Source organism: Mirounga angustirostris, unplaced genomic scaffold (genome assembly GCF_029215605.1).
Source record: "Mirounga angustirostris isolate CCGP_5_RB_7025 unplaced genomic scaffold, mMirAng1.0.hap1 SCAF_6, whole genome shotgun sequence".
In the NCBI taxonomy this organism is placed as follows: Eukaryota; Metazoa; Chordata; class Mammalia; order Carnivora; family Phocidae; genus Mirounga; species Mirounga angustirostris.
In genome coordinates, this window is record NW_026991714.1 from 6,149,144 (window position 1) to 6,174,507 (window position 25,364).

The window sequence follows — 25,364 nt, forward strand, 5'->3', positions numbered from 1 at the left end:
AAAAAATACCAGATAAATCCACACAGAGGGGATAATGTATAAAATAAATAGGCTGTGATCTTAAAAAGTGTCAAGGTATTCAGGAAGAAGGAAAATAACTTCAAAGGAGGGTTTGAGATGCAGATATGAATGGCCAACAAAAACAAAAATAATAGTTGTAGATGAAGCTTTTTTTAAAAAAGTTGATGATCTAAAACATTAACAGTGTCTAGTTTGTAAGGTTAGAACAAATGAAGGTGGAAGTATTTTCTGTACAGTAATACCTGATAAATTGGGAAGGGTGTGATGGAAGTGAAAACATTCAAAGTTCTTATTCTTGTTTAGGAAGTAGATAAAAATATTGATTATTTAGACTTGTTAAGTTACATTAGCATTTTAAAGTTTTGGGTTAACCCCTAACAAAATATAATTGGAGTGTATCATTTCGAAATCTAGTGGAAGAAATATCACTGAGATGGACAGAACAACCCAAAAGAAGGCATGAAAAGAGGGAAAGAGACTACGAGAATATGAAAGCACAAACTGTGATAATAGAAATGAATCTAGAATATTATCCATAATCACAATATGTGGAAGTGGACTGAACTCTGCATTTAGAAGGCAAAGATTGTCAGACTGGGGGTTGGTAGGGAGGCAGAATTCGACTTTATGCCTTTTACAGGAGAAACACCTGAAAGTGTCAAGCTACAGAAAGTCACAGTTGAAAGTCAATGGATAGAAAAAGCAAATAGCGAAAAGCAAGCTGGAGTTGTTTTATTAATATCAGACATGTATACTTTAAGGAGAAAGCATTATTAGACATAATTACTTACCTGTTGATTAAAAAGTTAGTTTACCAGGAAGATATATAATTCTAAATTAGTATAAAGCTAATAATAGACCTTGGAAACAATCATTAGAAGAACTACAGGGGAAGCTGGCATTCCACTGCCATGGTGGGAAATGTGAGTGTACCTCTCTTGATAGAGCACACTGACAAAATCTGCAAGGCTGAAGAAGATCTGAATGTTACCATTATGAAACCTGATCTAATGGCCATTTAGATAAACACTACATTTATCAACACATAGAGTTTTTCAACTGATCTGTGCTAGATCATAAAGGAAATGTCAACAGATTTCAGACTAACATGTAGACTACATTCACTGTCAGTGTAATTAAACTAGAAATCAATAACAAAAAGATAAGAACTTCTACTAAAACTTAAAAAGCACAGTTCTAAATAACTCATAGATCAAAGAAGAAATCATAATGAAATTATTACTGAATGATATTAAAAATACTATTTATCAGACCTTGTAGGAAGTATCATGTTACATGGAAAAAGCAAATTGCAGAAGAGTATTTACAGTATGATTACATTTATATCAAGTTCAGACCAAAAGAACTGTACCATATGAATGTGTGTACATATGTGTGAAAGCTATAAAGGAAAGCAAGGGAACTGTTACTACAAAATTCAAAAGTCACATTGGGCAAGTTTAACTCACATGTAGGCCAGGCTAAGTATTTCTGCATGGTGCTCCCAAATCATCCTGTTTACATATCATAGAACTTGTCACACTGGCCAGTTATTTGCTGGTCTGTCTTTACTGCTATAGCTCTTGTGTTGTTTTCTTTTTCTTTTTTTTTTTTTGAGAAGCTCTGCCGCAGTCCATTTTTTTATTATATCCTCAGCATTTAGCATTATATGTACAGTACGTGGCAGACACACACACACAAAAATGCTGCACTGAATTACCAAGAAGGATTTTGTCAGGCTGACAAGGAGAGATGGGCATTCCAGGCAGAGTTAGGGAGGATGGCTTTTTACCTGCAGTTAAGAAGCAGTCAGAGATGGCTAGAGCTCACTTGACTCTTAGATCATGCTTGACATAGTGGAGCTACTTAACAAATCTTTGTTGGATGTGGTTGAGTGACTGAACAGATGAATGAGGGACTGCTGGAATGTGGATGAGCATAGACTATCTGATGGGGAGTGGAAAGCAGTAGGGCTGAGAGGGTAGGCTGTGGCCAGTCCCTACAGGGCATCATGTTCCCCGCGGAGGAGAAGACCCCAAACAGTGACCATTGCGCGGTATCGTTCTAGTGAGTACCTAGTAACGTGGTGTGTGTTGTGAGTGTCATACTGGGAAGAGGAGGTAAGTGGAGATGGTGATTATAAGAAAGGTTTCACCTGGGAGAATGAAATTAAAGATTTGTGAGGAGAGATAGGTTCCATGGGAGGTGTAGGATGCACGACACTAATCAAAGTATGATACAGAGATGGAGAAGAAGTTATTTATCCCTGTCTACCCTTGTTGTTGCCTTAAAAAAACAATACATAAGGCAAAAAAAAGTCTTCACTTCCTGGGCCTCTTATGACTGATTACATTTTCCTATTTTTTTTCTAGTTTTATGTTTTTTAAGATACCTTAATTTTCATAACCTATTCTCTTTATCTCATTACTACTACTTTCTGCCTTGTAACGTAGTTTCTTCTACTCATTTTTCATATACTTAGTCTTCTAGGGATGTTGGAATTGGATCGGACACAGTATAAGTGGTTATCAAGTTTAAATTTTATGAGGTGGAGGAAGAGATATTTTCACTGTAGGGAGGGGGCTTAATTTTTAGAATTTCCTCCTCTTGGGTTCCTGCTTTCTTAAAGCAGTGTTCACATACTTGATGTTGGTCATACCAGAGGCATGGTTTTCATTGCTACTCTGTGCTGATGTGTTTCTGTTTTGTTGTTATTTTAAGTTTGTACCTTAAGATCATTTTGACATTAGGGAAGTTTAACTCTCCCCCATACCTTCAGGATTGATGTAAATTTCACACTTGTACAGATATCCAGGAAATAGGGTATGGTCAAGGGAATGAGCAGTGTTCCTTTTAGACATTTGTAAAAATATTTCTTGGTGGAGGGAAGTAGAATTAATTTAAGAAAAGCGGGGGAAATAAGGGAAGAAAAAGGGAAAATAGATTAATCTTGATGGAAGAAAAGAGTTTCCCAAAGGTTCTATTGGCAACATAAAGTTTAGCCAGTGATAAATTGTGTTAAAAATACTTCCGTCTTTATAAAACCGGATGGTTAAGAGCTAGTTGGAGGAACATTGGTCTAAACCCTACTTGCAGTCTGTCGTTTATTGTTCCGAGTTTGGTGGACTGTTGAGTAATGTTTTCACTGCAGAAGTTTGAGGTTTTGCAAATTTTCCTTGCCTCCTTAAAAGTTTGGATGAAAAAAAAAGGTTGGATGATTTTTTGTTACATTTTCTCATAGTGGTTCTCGAACATGGCTGTATATTAATAATCACTAGGAAATCTTCAAAGGGAGGAGCCCTGCCCAAAACCTGTGGAATCTGGTAGGATGGGTCTAATTCAGTTGTTTTTATTTTTTATTTTTTAAAAGATTTTATTTATTTGACAGAGAGAGACACAGCGAGAGAGGGAATACAAGCAGAGGGAGAGGGAGAAGCAGGCTTCCTGCTGAGTGGGGAGCCCCATGTTGGGCTTGATCCCAGGACTCTGGGATCATGACCTGAGCCGAAGGCAGACGCTTAACGACTGAGCTACCCAGGCGCCCCTAATTCAGTTGTTTTTAAACAAAATGTTTCCCCCCGGTGATTCTGAAGTATGTCTAGAGTTGAAAACTGTGTAGTGTTTCCTTCCTTCCTTCCTTCCTTCCTTCCTTCCTTCCTTCCTTCCTTCCTTCCTTCCTTCCTTCCTTCCTTCCTTCCTTCCTCCCTCCCTCCCTTCCTCCCTTCCTCCCTTCCTCCCTTCCTCCCTTCTTCCCTTCCTCCCTTCCTTCTTTACCTTGGCCTCTGTGGAAATTGTAAGAGCATTTATCCATTGGATTAGAAGATAATGTATACATGAGAAGTTTTATTAAATCTCTAGACAGACACCTCTATACTCAAAGGTTTGTCTTATGTAATTGAGGAAATGTATGGACCTCTGTACTGAATAAGAGCCACAGCATAACCTTGTGAGGGGAACTTCTTCCTGGCACATAGGACTGCAGTTCATAGATTCCTTTGTTATGTTTTCCCCTTTCTATTTTAAAAGTCACTGTCATCATCCTCCTATTCTGAAAATACAAAGCAGTATCTAAGGAGGTTTTGAGTATGCTAGGTCTTAAAAAATAACAGGTGTTTGAAATTGACAGTGCTTTTTCCTTGTTTGTTCCGGGTTAGGTGCTGTCCCCTCACTAGAATGGAATCTTTATAGTCTGAGACATTAGACTTGGATGAAGAAGGGTAAATCATACTATTTAAGGGCCAGCTACTCTGTGGTTTGCTTATGAGACTGTGTTAAGGAAAAGCTGACCACAGAAAATATGGCATTGAATTTGAGTTGTCTGGAACTGGTTAGAAATAAAATATCTTTATTCTAGCATTCTCTAAGTTTGTCAGCTTTTCATAGTTTTTACAGGAAAAACTCTAGCTTCTTATCCTGAGATGAGCCTGTCCCCAAATCTGGCTCTAGTTCCTGTTCAATTGCTGAGCACATTTTGCTGTATGAAATCATTATTGGCTGTAGGTTAAAAGTTACTATATAACTTAAATGTCAGAATTCAAACCACCAAGTATACATGGTTTTGTTCAGCCAGATTTTAAAATGAAAGCTAATTCAAGTTCTTGGCTAAAAGTACTTTCCACATTTATCAAAGTGACACATAAACTGAAGAAATACAATACATCTAAATAGCAGGTGTTACTGAATCTGGGCTTGCAGAGAGGTAGTAGAGCTAAGGGTAGTCTGCTCCCCAAATCGTCTCATTTATTCATGTTCTTCAAAAAAGTATCCGTGCAGAGTAATTGGTTCTCTTTTCTTCCAGCCTCTGTAGATTTCATCCTTTGTTTTAAAAAATGGCTTAGAATCTGTCAAGTGCAGAGCTGAGTTTTGAGGGCGTGGAAAAATCTGTTGATGATATTCTTTAGTTTTGGACTTCATGTGAGTTGTATATTGGGAGGTTTATAAAGAGTACCAGTGGCCTTAGCATTCATTGCTTGGCTACCTTTTGTCCCAGACTTGAGTTGTTACAATAAGGGGAAGGGCATTTGAAATCAGAAACCTACATCCTTTGCCAGTTGCTTCTTTACCTTGAGTAAGTCATTATGGCACTTTCAAGATAAAAGGAGGTAATGTAACTTCTGCTGCTTTCTATCTTTTGAGAGGGGGTCACTGAGAAACCAGGGCAGATGAGAAAACTGTCAAAGTTGAAGTTGGGTACTTTGATGTTTTCTTCAGGCCCCAAATCTTAGTCAACACGTATGGTGTGTCTGAAGCAGCTTTGTCGACCGCCATTTCCAGTACTTACTATATTCAGGTAGAATCCTGCTATATAAGTTGATCAAAACATAAATGATAAAGGAATACACAACTTTACTTGTAGTTAAGGGAAGGTCTAGCCTAATATTAAGGTAGTGTAGGATAATTGAAACTTTTGATTTTAAGAGAATATATGTGTAATTATCATATATCCTTTAAGCTTCTAGGCAGTTTGACATTAATGCCCTATTTTCTCCAGATTTGAGCTGTTTTCTCATTTCAGGAAGCATTTGAAACGTAAGTATTTTAAGGGCCATTATACAGATTGGTGGTTTTTTTGGTTTGTTTTCTTTTAAAAAGATTTTATTTATTTATTTGAGAGAGAGAGAGCGAGAGAGGGAACACAAGCGGGGGGAGTGGGAGAGGGAGAAGCAGGCTTCCCGCGGAGCAGGGAGCCCGATGTGTGGCTCAATCCCAGGACCCTTGGGATCATGACCGGAGCCGAAAGCAGAAGCTTAATGACTGAGCCACCCAGGTGCCCCTGTACAGATTGTTTTTAACTCAGTTACAGCCAGTGTAGCATGCATGAACCATGAGTGTGTGGTGTACGTTTAGACTTCATGTTGTCTGTGTGTTCTGAACAAAAACTGGCATTAATATATTCTGTCCACAGTCAGTTTATCACAGTCCATGAGCTCTGAGGAGCTAGAATTAGGGAATCATAGAGAGTCCATATGCCTTATATGGCTTTCTCTCTCAGCCCTTCTCAGTAAAGCAGCATTACTTGCTTTCATTTTTCCTTCCTATATGGGTTTTGTTGTTATTGTTGTGAATTTGAAAATGCGAGATAGTTGGAAATAAAGACTGTTGGGAGAAAAGAAGATGAATGAAAAAGAAGAGAATTAGTTCTAGAATAATCTAGGTTGGCTGTATGTTGATATCATCCGTGCTTGGTTGGTAAAGGTAGTGGTTTTTGTATTTGTCGTGTTAAGCTATTTTTTATCAAATACCTTGTACCAAGCAAATGAGCTGTAAATTAATTCTCCCAGAACTCTGAGGGAAGGTGTTATTATCTCTGTTTTACAGATAAAGAGACTGAAATCACAGCTAATTATGTTGCAGAGCTAGGATTCAGAGTCTGCCTTTGGAGCCTTTGTCTTAATCACTAATAGAGCCACTCAGGCAGGGGAAAAAGAAGTTGGTATTTATAGATAGAGGAGTTAGGACTCGATCCAGTAACTTTACCCATCCCTTGAAAGCTTAGGATTGGCTGTGAAAGGAGGAGAAAATATACTCATAAGTTGACTAGATTGATGTAAATATAACAGAAAAGTGATTGTACTCAAATTTGCAGGCATCTTTTTGACATTTAGAATGATCAGAGGATGCCTTTCTCAAGTGAGAAGATACCAGAGTTATTTACACACAAACTTTATATTAAACATTGAGTCACTGACTTCAGCAATTAAGTATAGTGTATTAGTTATTTATTGCTGTGTAACAAATCATCCTAAAACTGAAAGGCTTAAGACAACTTTACTTTGCTAAAGCTCTATGATTTGGACAGGGCTCAGTAGAGACAGCTCTTTGCTCCCATGGAGTGTTAATTGGGGTGGCTTGGGTTTGTGGACCACTTTCAAGATGGCTCACGCATCATGGTCAGCAAGTTGGTGCTGGCTTCAGCTGAGACTGCCAGGGCTGTGGGCCAGAGTTCTCCGTTCTTCATTTAGGCCTCTCCACAAGCTGCTTGGCTTTCCTCTTAGTTTAGTGGCGGGGTTCCAAGAATGAGCATCACCTATTAGAAGAGTGCTTACTTTATAATTGTTCATTGAATGAGTGAAAGGATCTCATGCTGTTTTCTTGCTCATGTTGGCTCACTTAGCAAACTGCCACTGTAAAGTACATGTTTCTTCTCAGGGTCTGGTAATCCCTGGTTCTGAGAACTGCTATTTAGAAGGTTTTTAAAATCTTGATTTAAAGATTTATTTCTTTATTCAGTCACATTTCTGTTTCTAGTAAATTACCCCCAGTTACTACTAGCCTGCAAAAATCATCTGTGAACCATTCAATAAACAGAAAAAACTTCTTTAAGATTTGGAGAACTCCCTTGGGGAACTTTTTGTCTTTAGCCTCGGTTGCAGGAAAATTAACATAATTTCCTGTTCCTGGATCTGGAGATGGTGTAATAATGAGTTCACCACCTGCCATTCTTGAGTTGTGAGTTAGTGTCCCTAAAATGAAGATCTGGATTTTTCTCTTGACATGAGGCAGAATGGTACATACATTTCATCTGTTTGTTATTTAAAAAAAAAAAAAAGGGTGAGGGAATATCTTCTCTGAACTAGGCATTGTCCTAGAACAAAACAGAGGTCCCTGTACTCCTTAACTTATATTCTAGTGAGGACAGACCGACAGTAAACATAATAAGCAAATATAATGATAGAATTGTAGTTTCTTTGAACAAAGGGGGTAAACTATAGTAGAGTGAGTGGTTTTACAAGTGTGAGGGTGGTTGTTGGAACTGTAGTTTTATAGTGATCATTGTAAAGTAGACATTTGCACCAAGTCTTAAAGAGAGGGCCAACCATATAGATATGTGGGGGAAGAGCATTCCTGGCAGAGGAAACAGCCAGTGCAAGGGCCCTAGGGTGGAGGCATGCCTTGCATGTTCAAGGAAAAGCAAGGAGGTCAGGGTGACTGGACTGAAGTAAGCAAGGGGGAGAGTAGTCGGTGATGAGGCCAGAGAGGCAAGATGGATGGGTTAAGTTTAGTGGGGCCTTGGTCATTTTAAGGTTCGGGGCTTTTGCACGGTAGAAATGGGGAGCTGTCTGAAGGTCTGAACAGAGAAGTGACATCATAATCTGACCCAGATTTTAAAACAGTCACTCCAGTTGCTGTGTTTAGAAAGGGCAGAACCTGGCGAGCTGTGCCACCAGTTGCTTGGTGTCATCCTTGGGACACGTAGCACTTTTTGATTTATAGAAGTATGTTCACATCTGTCGTTTCACTTGAATCTTTGGAAAACTGTGAAATATTTGTTATTTTTCCTCTTGTACACGTGAGGAGTTGGAGGCTCAAGAGAAAGTCTCCTCAAGTGGGGAGTCTCAGAGCCACACCTTGCACCCTGATCTCTTGACTCCAAATTTTGTGCTCTTCTCGCCATCCTGCATTAAAGCTGGAAGAACTCCATGCTCTTTTCAGCTTCAAGTGATTTCAGGTTTTCATGGGTGGTTCTCCGATCAACAGCAGCAGCATGTGGGTTTCTTTGGGAGGTGAAAACCAGTAGGATTCTTACCTGCTGAGATGGCTTGAATTTAAAATTGATCTGCTTGTACGTACTGTAAGAAAGCAGGTTTACAAAGGGTAGAATGGATTTGGAAATGTGCTGTTTTTTGTTCAGCCACTTGGTATGAAAATTGGTTATTTGAGATCATTTCTTAACAATTAAGTGGCTTCACAGATAATCTAAAACAGTTGTTGGCTTTTAGAATTTTTGTAAATGAAAAAGTAAAGTAACAATTCTTATGATACTTTTTCCAGACTTTTGGGGAAATCGAAATTATTTGTGTTTTTATCAATCTGTGCTTTCAGGCCTGTTGGCCCATGACATGAGCAAGGTTTACTGGTATAATGATTATTTTGTGGCTTAAAACTCTTGTCACTCTTGTGGAATAACATGTTTCTGATCACAGAGATGTGGGGACTTTCATTTTCTTAATATTTATTAGTTTATTTAAAAATACAGAATAGAACCTAATTTAAGCTAATCATGAAGAGTTTGATTAGACTGTTTTATTAATGTTGTGAACTATAAACAGTCATTGCCCTTACTACACTCACCCTTCCTGTGACTCTGAGCCATCTCTTTGTATTATTAGAAATCTAATTCTTGGGGCGCCTGGGTGGCTCAGTCGTTAAGCATCTTCCTTCGGCTCAGGTCATGATCCCAGGGTCCTGGGATCGAGCCCCACGTCGGGCTCCCTGCTCTGCGGGAAGCCTGTTTCTCCCTTTCCCACTCTTCCCGCTTGTGTTCCCGCTCTCGCTAACTCTGTCAAATAAATAAATAAAATTAAAAAAAAAAAAAAAAGAAATCTAATTCTTCCAAAATTAACAAAAAGGGTCATGCCAAGAATCTAAAAGTTCACATCCACGATTTTCTCCTCCTCTTTCGTACATTTGGCTACTGTCAGATCCCTTGTTAATATTTGTGGTGTCATACTTGTACCTAAGACAGTCTTAAATTCTGGTGGTGAAATAAAGCTCTTTCATGTCTTTCAAATATTAATAAAAACAAGGGAAATATAATTCTGCAGTTACTCAAATGGTTAAAATTAGTTTCTGTAGGTCATTTCATAGGGTTTAAGCATTTATAGTTTGTGGTTGTTTTTTTTTTTTTTTTGAGCTGAATTGGACAGTCGGTTTGTCTGTAATTTAGCTTAAGAGAGATTTCATTTTAAGACTTTAAAAAAAATCTACAAGGAATGGAGGCCAAATGACAACAACAACCAAAAACAAATAAGTGAAAAACTTTAACAGATTCTTTTCAAAATTTCTTTTTTTTTTTTAAAGATTTTTTATTTATTACTTATTTGATAGAGACAGCGAGAGAGGGAACACAAGCAGGGGGAGTGGGAGAAGGAGAAGCAGGCTTCCCACGGAGCAGGGAGCCTGATGTGGGGCTTGATCCCAGCACCCTGGGATCATGACCTGAGCTGAAGGCAGACATTTAATGACTGAGCCACCCAGGCGCCCCTCTTTTCAAAATTTCTTAATATATTTTTCAAAATACATTCTGGGCCAATGAGTAGATAATAAAGTTGAGGCTAACAAAGGGTAGAAGTTACTGGAGTAGCTCAGGTTAAAGGTAAATTGCCATTACCCTGTGATGGTCATTACCTGTGTGGGCAGCAGTGAAAAATAGTGATCACTTAGGAGCCAAACCAGTCAACATCAAAACTGATTTCCAGCAAGTGCAGCTGCCGCGTGACTGTAGTGCATCTCAGCTACAGATGGAGTAAACTAAACTGATGGTTGAACTCGGTATTTGCTTGGAACAGCCCTCAGTCGTGAACTGTCTTCATAGTCGTATTAACATCATCCAAAGAACAATGGTTGGTAGAAAGGCTCTTTTAAAACTTCCAAGTATTAATAATGCTGAACAGATTTACTTTATAAATCATGCATAAACCATACAGATGTCCACTTTTGATTATACCCTTCCACATACTTCCTGTCTGACCCCCCCCCCCCACCGTCCTTCTCCCCAGGTTGTCCACTTCTGTTGGATTCGTTGTGAAAAATGTGTAATTTTTAGGGAATGAGATAGGAAAGATATGTAAGACAAGATTATTTAAAACGGAAGTTCTCAAACATTTGAGTGTGTCACAGTCACCTGGATGGCTGGTTAAAACACAGAGTTGTTGGGCATCATTCCTAGAGTTCCTGGGTGAGTACGAATGGGGTGGGGCCTGAGAATTTGCGTTTCTAACCAGCTGTCAGGTGATGCTAATGCTGCTGGTCCAAGTACCACACTTTGAGAATCACCGTGAGAGGAAGGTGCTTTCTGATCAAGAGTGTTATTGCTAGTTGACGGTAGGATTCAAGGAAACACGAGTGAAGTTACTTCCTGAAGCCATAGCAGCACTTTGGCTTGGCAGTTATCAAAGGAGCCTCCTTTTAAAAGCTTATTTAGGGGCTTATTTAGGTGCTCAAATGGCAGCTACTGTTTTACTATATTTGCATCTTAGAAGACTGTTTAACAGTCTTGCAGTATCTATGTGGTCAAGATGGGGAATTTTGGACTATGTGATATAATTAATTTAGAAGTGGTGAAACTTACATTTTTATAAGGCTTTCTCTAAGGGCATGCTCCATGGCTCGATTTCTTTGTCCTGAGCTTTTCAATATTTTAAGAACAGTGCAGCTGAGGATGTTGATGGCATGGTGATCCTTGCTTAGAAGGAGAATTTCTTTTGCTAATTAGGATCCTAGAAGTTCTTGACTGATTGGTAGACAAAGTGATATTTTTGAAGGAATTGATGTAAATTATTCAGCTGGGATCAAAACGTTCAATTATATAAATTCAAATTGGAAGTGGGAGAGGAATGGAAAAGAAGGTAATGGTTCAAAATCAGTGTGTGAGGGGAGTTGGGATTTTGATTAAACCAGGCCCAATATAAATAATGTGTGATGTAACTACCAGCAAAGCCTCTGTGATATTAGACTGCATCAGAGGGAGAGTAGTATCTAGAACATGGCAAGGAATTAATCTATTCCATCCTGTCTCATCATACCACCTGAGAAGTACTGTAGCCCGTTCTGGACACCACTTCTGAGAGGCATATTGATAGGAGGGAGGCCAGACAGACTGAAGACTGTGACTGAGACTGAAGACTGAGACTGCTTCAGAGAAGAACGTGTGGAAAAAAACATAGCTTTGAGAAAGAAACAGTGCATCCTCAGCTGCACTGTTCTTAAAATATTGAAAAGCTCAGGACAAAGAAATCGAGCCATGGAGCAGGGTGGGGGTGGGAGGTGTATTAGATGTCTTTGGACATTGGAAGGAGGCTTGCTTAGGCTTCTTCTGAACAGCCACAAAGCCCAGAACTAGAACCAGAGGGTGGAAATTATAAAGAAGCACATTTCTAGTTAAAACAAGGGGAAGCACTGTTCATAGTCAGGGTGGTAGAGCCCCTCTTAGTCATTGGAGGGGTTGGGGGAGTACTTGTACCAATGGGGATGTTATTACATGGGGGTGTCACTAATATAGTGTAGGTGTTGAATTAACAGAGATTCTGTAAACCAAGGAGAAAGTTCTTAACTCTGTTTTGTTTACACTATACATTCCTAAATAGAATGTTTGGCACCATACCTGAAAGATTTAGAAGTGAAATCTTTTTCAGAGAAGTAAGTTGCAAAAAGAAAAAAATTCTGCAGTTATCATCACACTCTCCATTTGTCTTCCCTACAAAATTATTATCTACTGCGTCTCCCCTATTTTCTTAAATACGCACCAAGCTAAGTTTTCCTAAGTTTGGCTAGGGACTCCACTAGGCCTTTTCCCTTATTTGCCGCAGCAGGGTTCATGTTGTTTGTGATCACTCAAGCAAACGTGTCTGAAACACAGAATGGTAACAGAATGTATCCTCAGTTGTAGCAAAATGTCCCACAAGGCTGGTAATGTGGTGGTACACCTTTGAAGCGTTTACAGGATGTCTTAAGTGCTACAGCATACTGTAGATGGACCACCAGGTAGCAGTGATTCTTGGGGGGGGAGGGGGGAAGAACTGAGGAGAATGGGAAATAAGAGATCAGAAGATGATTCTAGAGAGATGTACCTGCTTCCTGTTTTCCCTAACACTGCTTTCCCCAGATGTGGAGACAAACTGCCCTACTCTGAGGAACTCCTTCCTGTTAGAACCATAGGGTTCTTAATTGTGACCTGCTTTCATTAGCCTTTCTTTCCTCTACCTCATCATCCCTCAGTGGAATTTGGTATCCTTTTGTGTTTCCCTAAGGCAATTCCCTTTGGGTTTAATTTCAAGATTAGAACTAGTGTAAATTGTGTGTGTGGCATTGTAAAATAAAGCATACACACACAAAATATCTTATTGGGGAGCCAAATCTCTAAGCCCCTGATTAGTGAGTTAAAAGTGTCAAATAACTATTGCAGTATTTGCTTTATATGTGTGTATATATATATATTTGTTTGCCGCAAATACTTAGGCCCACCATGAGGACACACGTTGATAAATGAAGGTATGGGGGAAGATGGGGAGAAAGAAGGAAATAGGAAACTTTTACATGTAAATAAAAAGAAGTATTTTTTAAAATAATTTTTTGTGGAGCTCCTGGGTGGCTCAGTCAGTTAAGCATCCGACTTGATTTTGGCTCAGGTCATGATTTCAGGGTCATGAGATGGGAGCCCCACATTGGGCTCCGTGCTCAGTGGGGAATCTGCTTAAGATTTTCTCTCTCCCTCTGCCCCTCCCCCTGCTTGCATGCACGTGTATGTGCGCACGCTCTCTCAAATAAATAGATAAATCTTTGGAAAAAAAATAATTTTTTGTTACCTGTATTTGATCGCCTGCCTTCTGGGATTGTGAAAGGTTAATGCATTTGGCTATCCATAAGGAGAAAAGTTCAATTTCATTTGAAGTGTTCCCTCATTGAAAACATCAGTTTGTACCATCCAAGAGGACTTCTTATTTCAGTTATTATCTGAATTTAAAATTTGTTTATATGTATGTTGTATTTATTTCTACTTTATATACATACATAACATAATAATTGTAGAGTTTTTAAAGCATATAGAATACTTATGTTATTTTAGCAGGTTTTTTTTTTTTAAGATTTTATTTATTTATTTGAGAGAGAGCACGAGCAGGGGCGAGGGTCGGGGGAGAGGGAGAAGCAGACTCCTTGCCGAGAGCCAGATGTGGGGCTTGATTCCAGGACCCTGAGATCATGACCTGAGCCAAAGGCAGATGCTAAACCAACTGAGCCACCCAGGGGTCCCTGTTTAAGCAGTTTAAAAATGAGGTACTTTTAGACTTAACGAAAATTATTCTCAAAATTGTTTTTCATATGTACAGGATGCCAGGTGAGGGATTTGACTACAGCCATTGTGCTGTTTTGTTTTCTGTCCCTAGCGTTCATGCTGTGTGCATGAACCTATGAAGGAATTTGGGGTTTGCTTTAGAGCTAATGTAGTATGCATATGTGTGACATATTTTTATTTCAATTATTGTTTCACTTTTTAAAATTTTCAGCATGTTGGAACAGGATTCCAGGAGAAAGAATCCTAGTGTGAATCCTGCAAATCAAAGGAGGCATCTTCTAGAATTTTCTGCTAAAGAGGTGGAAGATACGTCAGATGGTATCATCCAGAAAAACAGCTACAGGTTAGAAGATGGCATGTCTCTGTCTGTTAAAATGATTTAATGAAACTGCCGTGGGGAATTATATAGTATAACTTTACATCTAACTTGTTAATGCACAGTTTTAATTTGTAGAACAAACAAGTTATTGAGGCCCTTAGTAAATTTTACTGTTAAGATCAGTTCTAAGAATAAATTTCCTTTTGAAACCTTTCCCAATTTTGGAATTCTTACAGAGATGTGACCTTAAAATCTCAGTTTGTATGTACTGAGATAGATATGGAGGCACATACAATATACACACATTATATTATACATAATGTTTTTAATGTAGGTTTTTATCTGTCATATGGTTACATGTATATAGTATATGTAATAGTATCATCTTGGGATGAATATGATCTGGTGGAGTGATATGGGTGAACCTCTGTGCAGTCATTTGATCAGATCGTTTATACTTATTGTGATCTCTGTTGGATCTCCCTCCCTTGTTATGGTTTATCATTCTCCTGGTAAATTTCTGTATAGCTTGCCAATAGTAAAAGACTTAAAATTTTTTGAAAAGACAAGGTCTATATTATGTAAACTAGAAGAAGGCTGTAGTGGACATTTTCAGAGCTGTATACTTTTTGATAAACATTTCCCTGTGTTATTTGGAATTTTTATTAGAACCAAGTGGAGTGAGGTCCTTAACTCACAAAGCAAAGGGAGCTCACAGTGTGGCAACAATGTATTGCACAATATAACCCTTGAGAATCATTAAAGATTTGTTTACTTGTAACTCTGTAAGGTTCTACAGGCCAAGGGCCATAGGGGAATCTTTTTTTTTTTTTTTTTACTGTGACAGCCGTATCACTGAATGAAATTATCACCATAGTCCTGTGGGCTTGTCTCCATTTAGCCTTCCTGGAAAAAATATGCTAGTATTCATTATTTTAGGAATCTACAGTGGGTAAAGTACTATGTTAAGTGTGGCGCAGGATCCAGAGAATTATGTGGCAGTAAGTGTAATGAGTACAATGTGATGCATGCCATAATATTGGAAACTGTAATAATATATATAACATTTCTTGCTTTTTTTTTTACTTGCCAAAATTAGCCATACTTCTGAATACTGATCTTAGTGCTCACTTAATGGTGTCTTTGAATATTGCTAGAGTTAAATAGTATCTTTCATTTTACTACATCATTTGTCCAAGTTTGCCCTACATGTTCTGCATGTAATTTTGAGTTCTGTTGTCCACATGAGATCCATCAAAACTTACATTTTAAATTTGAGAGTCTTTGGATTTATGAGAGTTGTGAATGTGCCTTTTGGGTACATATTTGCTGGTTGTTAAAAAGTAGAACTAATTATTGAACTTGAAACAAGTAGAACTTGAAATTATAGTTCAGGTAACCTTTACAAGAATATTACTTATTTTGTACTAACCTCAGTAAATAGACGCTTTCACCTATTTGTCTGTGGTAGAGTAAGGTAACATGGAAAGCATAGTGCTCTGATCATCCTATTCAACCTAGATGTTTGAATGACCTTCAGGCTGTAATTTATCAGCTTTCAAAGTAGTGTATGAAATGCAAGCCATTCGCCGTTCCCCACCCCAGAGTCACCATTGCCTGTGCTTTGTTACTGGTATTGGTAAAACATGGAAAGGATTATGGATTCTTGCCTGCATGCAAATCTCTTGAAATATCTAAAATTATTATTGAGCAGCTTGAGAGATGCAAGTAGGTATCAGTCCACCAACTTGATATTCTTGCTTTTATCATTATAAATACTGAATAAAAGATTGCATTTTAGTTGGTTTACTTATACACAGCCATGACACTTTGTTTGTTTTTTAATGCAGCTTACTTTTTATTATGTTTCAGTTTTTAGGAGAATTATGAGAACTGGTTCAAATAAAAAAGGAGTAGGGTGTAATCCCATAATTTATAACATTGCATTCTCTTAGCATTTAGTAATTAAATGCATATATGTTTTCAGTTTTAGAAATGTATAGTTTATAATAAGATGACCATATAATTTGTCAACCAAACTGGGATACTCTTAAGAATGGAAGGTAGTGTTAAGTAATAATTACATCAGGACATCAGGCATAAATCCAGGACTGTCTTGGATAAAAGAGAAGGAATGGTTGCCCTTCGTAGAAGGCATCAGCCAGAACCTGTCTTTATTCCAGGGATTCTCATTAACTCTACCTCCCTAGCACTGCCCTTTACTTTAGTGATTTATTTGCTCAAGCGGTGGCTATTGATATGAAATAGTTTGCAAGCAGCTTAGGACTCCGACCATCTCAGGATTAGTGTGGATCTGATTGTCTCCAGATTGCATGTTGGCTTAGATTCTCCCTTTTCTTTTCCCTTCAGCTCCACCCAGTTCCTTTCCTGGTATTTCTCCTATCAGATTTTTTTTCCTTTTCCGAAGAATATTTTTGGCTGATAGAACAAAGCCAGTTAGAACAGCTATGCAGAAGTCATTATACTAGAGTTTATCATGTGGAAATAAAATTATAAATCAAAAATATATCTTCAGAAGTAATTTTAGATTTCTCTGATGGATAATAGCATTTATATTTTTGTAAGTATGAAGGCCTGATTTTTTAAACTAAGGCACATGTGACAGGTCTTTGGTTTTTGTTGTTGTTGTTGTTGTTTTTAAGTTGTAGTGAACAGCCTCCTCTTGTAGGCATTTAGAATTTACCCATACAAGGGAGAGGTTTTTTTTTTCTTTTCTCTCAACACTTAATTTTAGGGTGATTTCTGTGCAGTTACTACCTGTGCACCACCATCTCTGTGTTATTCCAAACAGTTTAACTCTCAGAGGCAGAGGAGGAGACATGGAGAATGTTCTGGTGCAACTTGCAGGGAAGAATGATGTGTATATCCTCAGCTGTTGCTTTTTTCCCCATGGTGTGTGGCATACAGAGAAGCCTGTAACTTTTCTCTTAAAGTTAGTTTTTCAGTCTGCCAAAATTATTTTTGTCAAGGAGGCCAGTTATTTCAGTGTTGACAACTTCAGTGGAAACTTCTGTCTTTATCTTGATCTTTCCTCAGCATCTGGCTGTGTGGATCCCTCCTTCCTTGAAACATTCTCCTTTGTGTTGCTACATTTTTCAGTTTCCTTCTTTTTCACGGGCCTCTGTTTCAGTCATCTTTCTGGGCTCCTCCTTTATTCAAATCTCATCGTCTGGAACTGTGGACTTTTTAGTTATCTTTCTGCTTATGTGACTCATCCGTAATTTAGCACACCATCCCTATCTCTGTAGCCTGACAACTCCCAAATTTATGTTTCCCATCCAGACTTCTCTTCTGAGTCTCCAGGCTGCTCTATCCCAGTAGTTTTCTTGACGTTTCTTTTTCTTTTTTTTTTTTTTTAACATTTTAAACTTAACACATGCATGGCGGAACTCTAGGTGCCTTTTTGTGTTCATCCTCCAGCCTCTTCTCCACAACAGTCTTCCTCGTCCTGTTGCTTAGCCAGAAACCCTGATTCCTCCCTTTCAACAAGTACCATTGATATTCTTCCCAAAAAGTGTTTTGCACTGGTTCATGCTCTCCATCTTCGCTGCCAGCACCTTAGTCCTGCTGTCTTCAGCTCTTGCCTGGATTATAGCTCTCTCCTGACTGGTCTCCCAGCTTCCCCTGTGGCCTCCACTGGATCCATTTTTGGTACAATGGCAGGGTGCAGGCATACACTGAAATATATCACTTCTCTCCTTAAGTAATGCCTTATCATAATCTGGCCTCTTTTTTTTTTAAAGATTTTATTTCTTCATTTGAGAGAGAGAGACAGAGAGGACGAGCAGGCAGAAGGGCAGAGGGAAAGGGAGAGGGGAAGCAGATTCCCCATTGAGCAGGGAGCTGACATGGGGCTCCATCCCAGGACCCTGAGGTCATGACCTGAGCTGAAGTAAGACGCTTAACCAGCTGAACCACCCAGGCGCCCCCTGGTTTCTGTCTTTCTAACCTTGTCTTGTGCTTCCCTCACTTGCTCACAACTCTTCAGCTGGTGAGTGGTCTTCTTTAAGTTCCTGAAGACGGCCATCTCCCCACCTGCATCTGTCCAGAACACTCTTTCCCAAGTTTCTGTAGTACTGGCTTCTTCTCATCCTTTAGGCCTCGACTTAAATACCATCTCCTCAGACCATTTTATCTAGGGACTGCCATTGGTTTTCTATTTCTAGTTAGATTCTTTCTTAATTTGGATTTATTTTATGTGTTTGTTCTCATATTTGGTCCATCTTCCTCCTTAAGGTCTTTGAGGATAGAGACTTCATTTTTCTTGCTCCCCGTTGGATTCCTAGCAATTGTACCTGGCATAGTTGGTATAGGTTGAATGAATTAATGAAAACTGTGAATTCAGCCATGTCTGATTTTGTGTTTACATTTTTTCTTCTTGGGTTTCAGCTAAATATCTAGTTTTCTAAATCTAGAGCATTGAATATAAAGAAATTCAAGACAGATCTTTTTAATGAGAAAGGTTAAAATAGCAGACTGAAGAGACTAAATAGCAGTAATGCCCCCAGCTCCACTTCTGATTTTCAGCCTAGGTTCTGCTCCCTCCATCACACCATGGATATGAATTCAGTGTGACGGTTAGGAAAGTATATTTTGAAGCTAATGGAGTAACTGGTTAATATTACTTTGGTGTTTTATTAGTGACTTGGATTCTTCCATGATTCTAAAATTTATATTCACCTTTTCAACACTTCACTTCTCTCTCACCGAGTGTTTTATGCTTCTCCTTACCCCTGCCACACACAGTTTTAAGGAAACTTCAGTTTTGTTATCACAGAATTGTGAATGACCACAAAACTTTAGTCTGTTCACATAATAATACTGTCTTTCCTATCAGTCAGTGGGTCCTTCTCCCCAAATCCCCCCATTACTGTGTCACCTCTGTTCCAGCAGCACTGTGTATGCCTCGAGCTCACTGAAGACACAGACCATGTGTTAGCATCGTTTCCTTAGTTTGGGGCACATAGTAATTGCTCAATAAATGGTGGCTAGATAAATGTGAATTACCATGACAATCTGCAGAAAATTGGAAAGTGACATTTGTGCTACATGGTCTCTGTCTATACTTCCCTCTTTTTCTGTTGCATTTGCTTCTCTCTTGCGGTATATTCCATTTACTATATTTTTATTTCCCTAAAAAGTTAATACTAGTAATGATTTTCTTGTAGCAAACTAAGGAATTTAAGACACAAGGAGACAGATTTTGTGCATATGTTTTTCAGATATGATCATTCTGTTTCAAATGACAAGGCCCTCATGGTGCTAAGTGAAGAACCATTACTCTATATTCCTCCACCTCCTTGTCAGCCCCTGATTAACACCACAGAATCTCTCAGGTGAGTGTTGTAGATTGTTACACAAATATCAGAGTGGGTTCTTGGGTTTAGCTTTGGAACCTAGAAAACTATTTGTTCAGATTAGTTAAGTGACTGAGAGAAGCTCTGATTATTTGTTGGATGATCATAGGCATATCAGTTGTTGTCCAGTTTCCCTACCAACCTGATAAAGATGGTGATGGGTCTATTTTGCATGATAGTATTGGGGTTGCATACTTAAATATGCCTTATTTGAAAACTACAGAATGAGACTAATATGAAAATTTAGGATGTTAGATTTGAGAAGTGGTAACATTCATAGCAGAAGGTGCCTTTTCTTCAAGTTAGGAGATAACAGTTTGAAGAGAAGTGATTCTGGAGATATTTTCCCATTAGGGCACACCTTACCTTTCCTTATTTACTTTTCCCTTGAATATTTTCCTGTGGTTTTGGATTCTATTCTTGAACTTCAAAAATTGCTTCAGTTTTTTTAAGTAGTAATCAACTCTAGTTAAGTAAGCATGGTCTGACATCTTCACAACTGCTGTAAAAAGTAAGCATAATAAATGGAACCTACATTTGAACTAGTCCTTTTTTTTTATTTGCAGTGTTGGAAATTTTGGTTATAGTGCATTGAAATTTATTTCTTTCCTTTTTTTTTTTCCCCTGAGCAATTGAGTTCATTCTTTTCCTTCTCCCAAAAGAGCATGATTTTCAAAGGCTTTAATGCATTCATTTGCCAGTAGGATCCTGTAATTTACTAAATGCTCTTCATTGTCTCCAGTGTTTGTGTGTATGTAGCCCAAGAGCAGAAACAGGAAGTACTCTTGTGAAAAAAACCTTTGCATTCAGTTTTTATATTTGGAAGGTATTTAGTTACGTTTTCTTTTTTTTAAAATCTGAACTCATGATTGAGGAGGCTACTATATAAAAATGCATGTTGTATTAAAAATAACATTAGTATCTTAGCTTTTTCAAATCAAAAAGGAATATTGAATCATCAGGCACTAGGGATTCTATTTGGAACTTACAGAATGTGATTAAATTCATTTTTAACCAAAGGTGAGACATTTATTTCTCTGAAGTATGCTTAATTAACTAAGCTGTTTTATAGGTTAAATCATGAACTTCGAGGATGGGTTCATAGGCATGAAGTGGAAAGGACCAAGTCAAGAAGAATGACGAATAATCAGCAGAAAACCCGTATTCTTCAGGTTTGTTTCTGCGTGTCTTTGAACAATGGTTGACATATTGGCTGGCCATCTTCCCTCAGATGGGTTGCTTTCGTCCATGAAAAACTTGGGACACTTGAACTTTCAGTCACTTCCCACTGCCTTTTCTGCGGCTCTGGTGCAGCCGTCGCTGCCACTGAAGCCCTCGTTCCAGGTGTTAGAGTGCCAGTAGTTCTCGCTTGGGCCTGGTGCTCCTTCCTGCTCTCTCCCCCAGCTTTACTTTCAAGCCAGGGGTTCCTGTGCATGGACATCTGTGTCAAATGTTTTTGGCACAGATGGTGTGGTAAATGGTACTGTTTATCTCCTCTGTTCTTAGAGCTTTTCAGAAAGGAGGTTTTGAAACATAGCACAGCTTAGAAATGGAGGCACATCTTCCTGGAGAGCATTTTTGAACTTAGACATGTGGGTCTGGCTATAGGTTAATGACAACTCTAATTCAGAACCTATTGAGCTGGGCTTCCATTTTTTTTTTTTTTTTTTTTTTTTTAAGGATTTTATTTTTAAGTAATCTCTACACCCAGTGTGGGGCTTGAATTTAGAACCCTGAGATCAAGAGTCACATGCTCTACCTACTGAGCCAATCAGGCGGCCCAGTTGGGCTTCCATTTTAATGTTTACCACAAAGCACCGTTTGTAGTCATTCCATCATCCATCAGATATTCGTTATTACTTTTGAAGCACTTAGACTAGGAACTGGCACATTCTAAGCTCCCAACAAACATTACCTATGGTAGTAATAATGAGTCAGGTATGGTTCTAAATCCTGGGAATATAGTCGTGAGTGCGATAAAATCCCTGCCTTCATGGAACTTACATTCTGGTGGGATAGATAAGCAATAAACAAGTAAAGTGAAAGACAAATACCATATGATCTCCCTTATATGTGGAATCAATTTAAAAAATACAACTAAAACAAAAACTGAACTCTTGATGCAGAGAACAGATACAGAGGCCGGGGGGTAGGGGGGTGCGTGAAATAGGCAGAGAGGGTCAAAAGGTACAAATTTCTAGTTAAAAAATAAGTAGGTTATAAGGCTACAATACATAGCATGGTGACTATAGTTAATAATACTGTATTTGTATATTTGGAACTTAGTAAGAGAGTCTATCTTTAAAGTTCTCATCACAAAGGAAAAAATTAAATAAATAAATATTTAAATATACTCAAAACTAGAGATGAGTTCTCTAAAGAAAAAGTGGGCTTGGAGATTAGACGTTAAATTGAGAGATGAGTGGCTATTTTAGATTGAATAGCCATTCTAGAGAAGGCTTCTCCAAAGAGCACTTGAGTAAGGTATTGTCAAGGTAATTAATGCTAGGTGTTGTAAAAACTAGCTTCAAAATCTCAATAGCTTAATGGAATAAAAATTTATTTCTCACCTATACAAGTCTGATATAGCTCTCTAGGATGGCTTTCCTTCAAGCAGTGACTAAGGAATCCAGGTTCTTTCCACTTTGTGGCCCCAACAACTTGAAATTCTTTGCCTCTAGCTTTGGATGTTGGGGAAGAGAGAGCTTGGAAGATTGTGCAGAACGTTTTAGGGATCCAGCCTGGACTTTAGCCAATGTTCAGTTGACTAAAACTCTGTGACTTTTCATGGTCTCTCTTGCAGTATAGGTTAGGCAAATGTAGTCTTCCGAGTGCTCAGGAAGAAGAAAACGGTTTGGTGAGAACATTGCTTTTGCAATAGCAAAAAATGAAGGAGTGAACGATGTAAAGATCCAAGGGAAAATCTGGAGAAAAAGGGGAACAGCAAATATGAAGCCTCTCAGGAGGAAACAGTCTGCATAATTGAGAAACATCAAGAAGTTGTATAAGGCTGGACTGCAATGTCTAAAGGTAGAATAGTAGACGATGACCTGAGGGAGGCAGCAGAGGCTAATTCGTATCCAGCCTCATAGGCTATGGTGAGAAGCATTGAGAGGTTTGAGCCGGGGAGTGACTTGATTTTTCCCCAAGATTTTCTCTTCTTTTCAGCAAATTGACTGTAATGTGACTAGGCGTAGTTTTCTTTTTTTTTAAATTTAGATTCAGTTAATTAAGATATAGTGTATTATTAGTTTCAGAGGTAGAGGTCAGTGATTCATCAGTTATATCTAATACCCAGTGCTCGTTACATCACATGCCCTCCTTAATGTCCATCACTCAGTTACCCCATCTCCTTACCCCCCTCCCCTCCAGCAACCCTCAGTTTGTTTCCTATGCTTAAGAGTCTCATATGGTGGGCGCCTGGGTGGCTCAGTTCGTTAAGCGACTGCCTTCGGCTCAGGTCATGATCCTGGAGTCCCTGGATCGAGTCCCGCATCAGACTCCCTGCTCGGCAGGGAGTCTGCTTCTCCCTCTGACCCTCCCGACCCTCCCCCCTCTCATGTGCTCTCTCTCTCAGTCTCTCTCTCTCAAATAAATAAATAAAAATCTTAAAAAAAAAAAAAAAAGAGTCTCTTATGGTTTGTCTCCTTCTCTCTGATTTCATCTTGTTTTATTTTTCCCTGTCTTCCCCTATCCTCTGTTTTGTTTCTTAAATTCCACATATGAGTGAGATCATATAATAAATGTCTTTCTCTGATTGACCTATTTCACTTAGCATAATACCTTCTAGTTCCATCCACGTCATTGCAAATGGCAAGATTCCATTTTTTTGATGGCTGAGTAGTATTCCATTGTATATATACACCACATCTTCTTCTTATTTTTTTAAATTTTATTTTACTGTGTCATGTTAATCACCATACATTACATCATTAGTTTTTGATGTAGTGTTCCATGATTCATTGTTTGTGTATAACACCCAGTGCTCCATTCAATACGTGCACTCTTTAATACCCATCACCAGGCTAACCCATCCCCCCACTCACCTCCCCTCTAGAACCCTCAGTTTGTTTCTCAGAGTCCATAGTCTCTCATGGTTCATCTCCCCCTCCGACTCCCCCCCCCCTTCATTCTTCCCCTCCTGCTGTCTTCTTTTTTTTTTTTAAACATATAATGTATTATTTGTTTCAGAGGTACAGGTCTGTGATTCAACAGTCTTACACAATTCACAGCACTCACCATAGCACATACCCTCCCCAGGGTCTTATCACCCAGCCACCCCATCCCTCCCACCCCCCACCACTCCAGCAACCCTCCGTTTGTTTCCTGAGATTAAGGATTCCTCATGTCAGTGAGATCATGTGATACGTGTCTTTCTCTGATTGGCTTATTTCACCTAGCATAATACCCTCTAGTTTCCATCCACGTCGTAGCAAATGGCAAGATTTTGTGTTGTTGTTGTTGTTTGTTTTTTTTGATGGCTGCATAATATTCCATTGTATATATATACCACATCTTCTTTATCCATTCATCTATTGGTGGACATCTTGGCTCTTTCCATAGTTTGGCTATTGTGGACATTGCTGCTATAAACATTGGGGTGCACATACCCCTTCGGATCCCTACATTTGTATCTTTGGGGTAAATACCCAGTGGTGCAATTGCTGGGTCGTAGGGTAGCTCTATTTTTAACTTTTTGAGGAACCTCCATACTGTTTTCCAGAGTGGCTGCACCAGCTTGCATTCCCACCAACAGTGTAGGGGGGTTCCCCTTTCTCCGCATCCTCGCCAACATCTGTCATTTCCTGAGTTGTTAATTTTAGTCATTCTGACTGGTGTGAGGTGGTATCTCATTGAGGTTTTGATTTGGATTTCCCTGTTGCTGAGCGATGTTGAGCACTTTTTCATGTGTCTGTTGGCCATTTGGATGTCTTCTTTGGAAAAATGTCTGTTCATGTCTTCTGCCCATTTTTTCATTGGATTATTTGTTCTTTGGGTGTTGAGTTTGTTAAGTTCATTATAGATTTTGGATTCTAGCCCTTTATCTGATATGTCATTTGCAAATATCTTCTCCCATTCTGTCGGTTGTCTTTTGGTTTTGTTGACTGTTTCCTTTGCTGTGCAGAAGCTTTTTATCTTGATGAAGTCCCAATAGTTCATTTTTGCCCTTTCTTCCCTTGACTTTGGCGATGTTTCTAGGAAGAAGTTGCTGTGGCTGAGGTCGAAGACGTTGCTGCCTGTGTTCTCCTTTAGGATTCTGATGGACTCCTGTCTCACATTTAGGTCTTTCATCCATTTTGAGTCTGTTTTTGTGTGTGGTGTAAGGAAATGGTCCAGTTTCATTCTTCTGCATGTGGCTGTCCAATTTTCCCAACACCATTTGTTGAAGAGACTGTCTTTTTTCCATTGGATGTTCTTTCCTGCTTTGTTGAAGATTAGTTGACCATAAAGTTGAGGGTCCATTTCTGGGCTCTCTCTTCTGTTGCATTGATCTATGTGTCTGTTTTTGTGCCAGTACCATACTGTCTTGATGATGACAGCTTTGTAATAGAGCTTGAAGTCCGGAATTGTGATGCCGCCAGCTTTGCTTTTCTTTTTCAACATTCCTCTGGCCATTCGGGGTCTTTTCTGGTTCCATACAAATTTTAGGATTATTTGTTCCATTTCTTTGAAAAAAGTGGATGGTATTTTGATAGGGATTGCATTGAATGTGTAGATTGCTCTAGGTAGCATTGACATCTTCACAATATTTGTTCTTCCACTCCATGAGCATGGAACATTTTTCCATTTCTTTGTGTCTTCCTCAATTTCTTTCATGAGTATTTTATAGTTTTCTGAGTACAGATCCTTTGCC

The 25,364-nt window shown here is 38.8% G+C and overlaps 1 protein-coding gene across 5 annotated transcripts in view; it reads left to right on the top strand.

The window, feature by feature from the left end:
- ATF6 (activating transcription factor 6) overlaps nucleotides 1-25,364 on the top strand; it is a 212,680-nt gene that overhangs the window by 58,869 nt on the left and 128,447 nt on the right. For all 5 annotated transcript variants that reach the window (XM_064593816.1, XM_064593814.1, XM_064593815.1 and 2 more), the window contains 3 exons: nucleotides 14,025-14,156; nucleotides 19,376-19,489; nucleotides 20,583-20,682. In XM_064593816.1, the coding sequence (XP_064449886.1) occupies nucleotides 14,025-14,156; nucleotides 19,376-19,489; nucleotides 20,583-20,682 (346 nt within the window). The remainder of the gene's footprint in view (nucleotides 1-14,024; nucleotides 14,157-19,375; nucleotides 19,490-20,582; nucleotides 20,683-25,364) is intronic.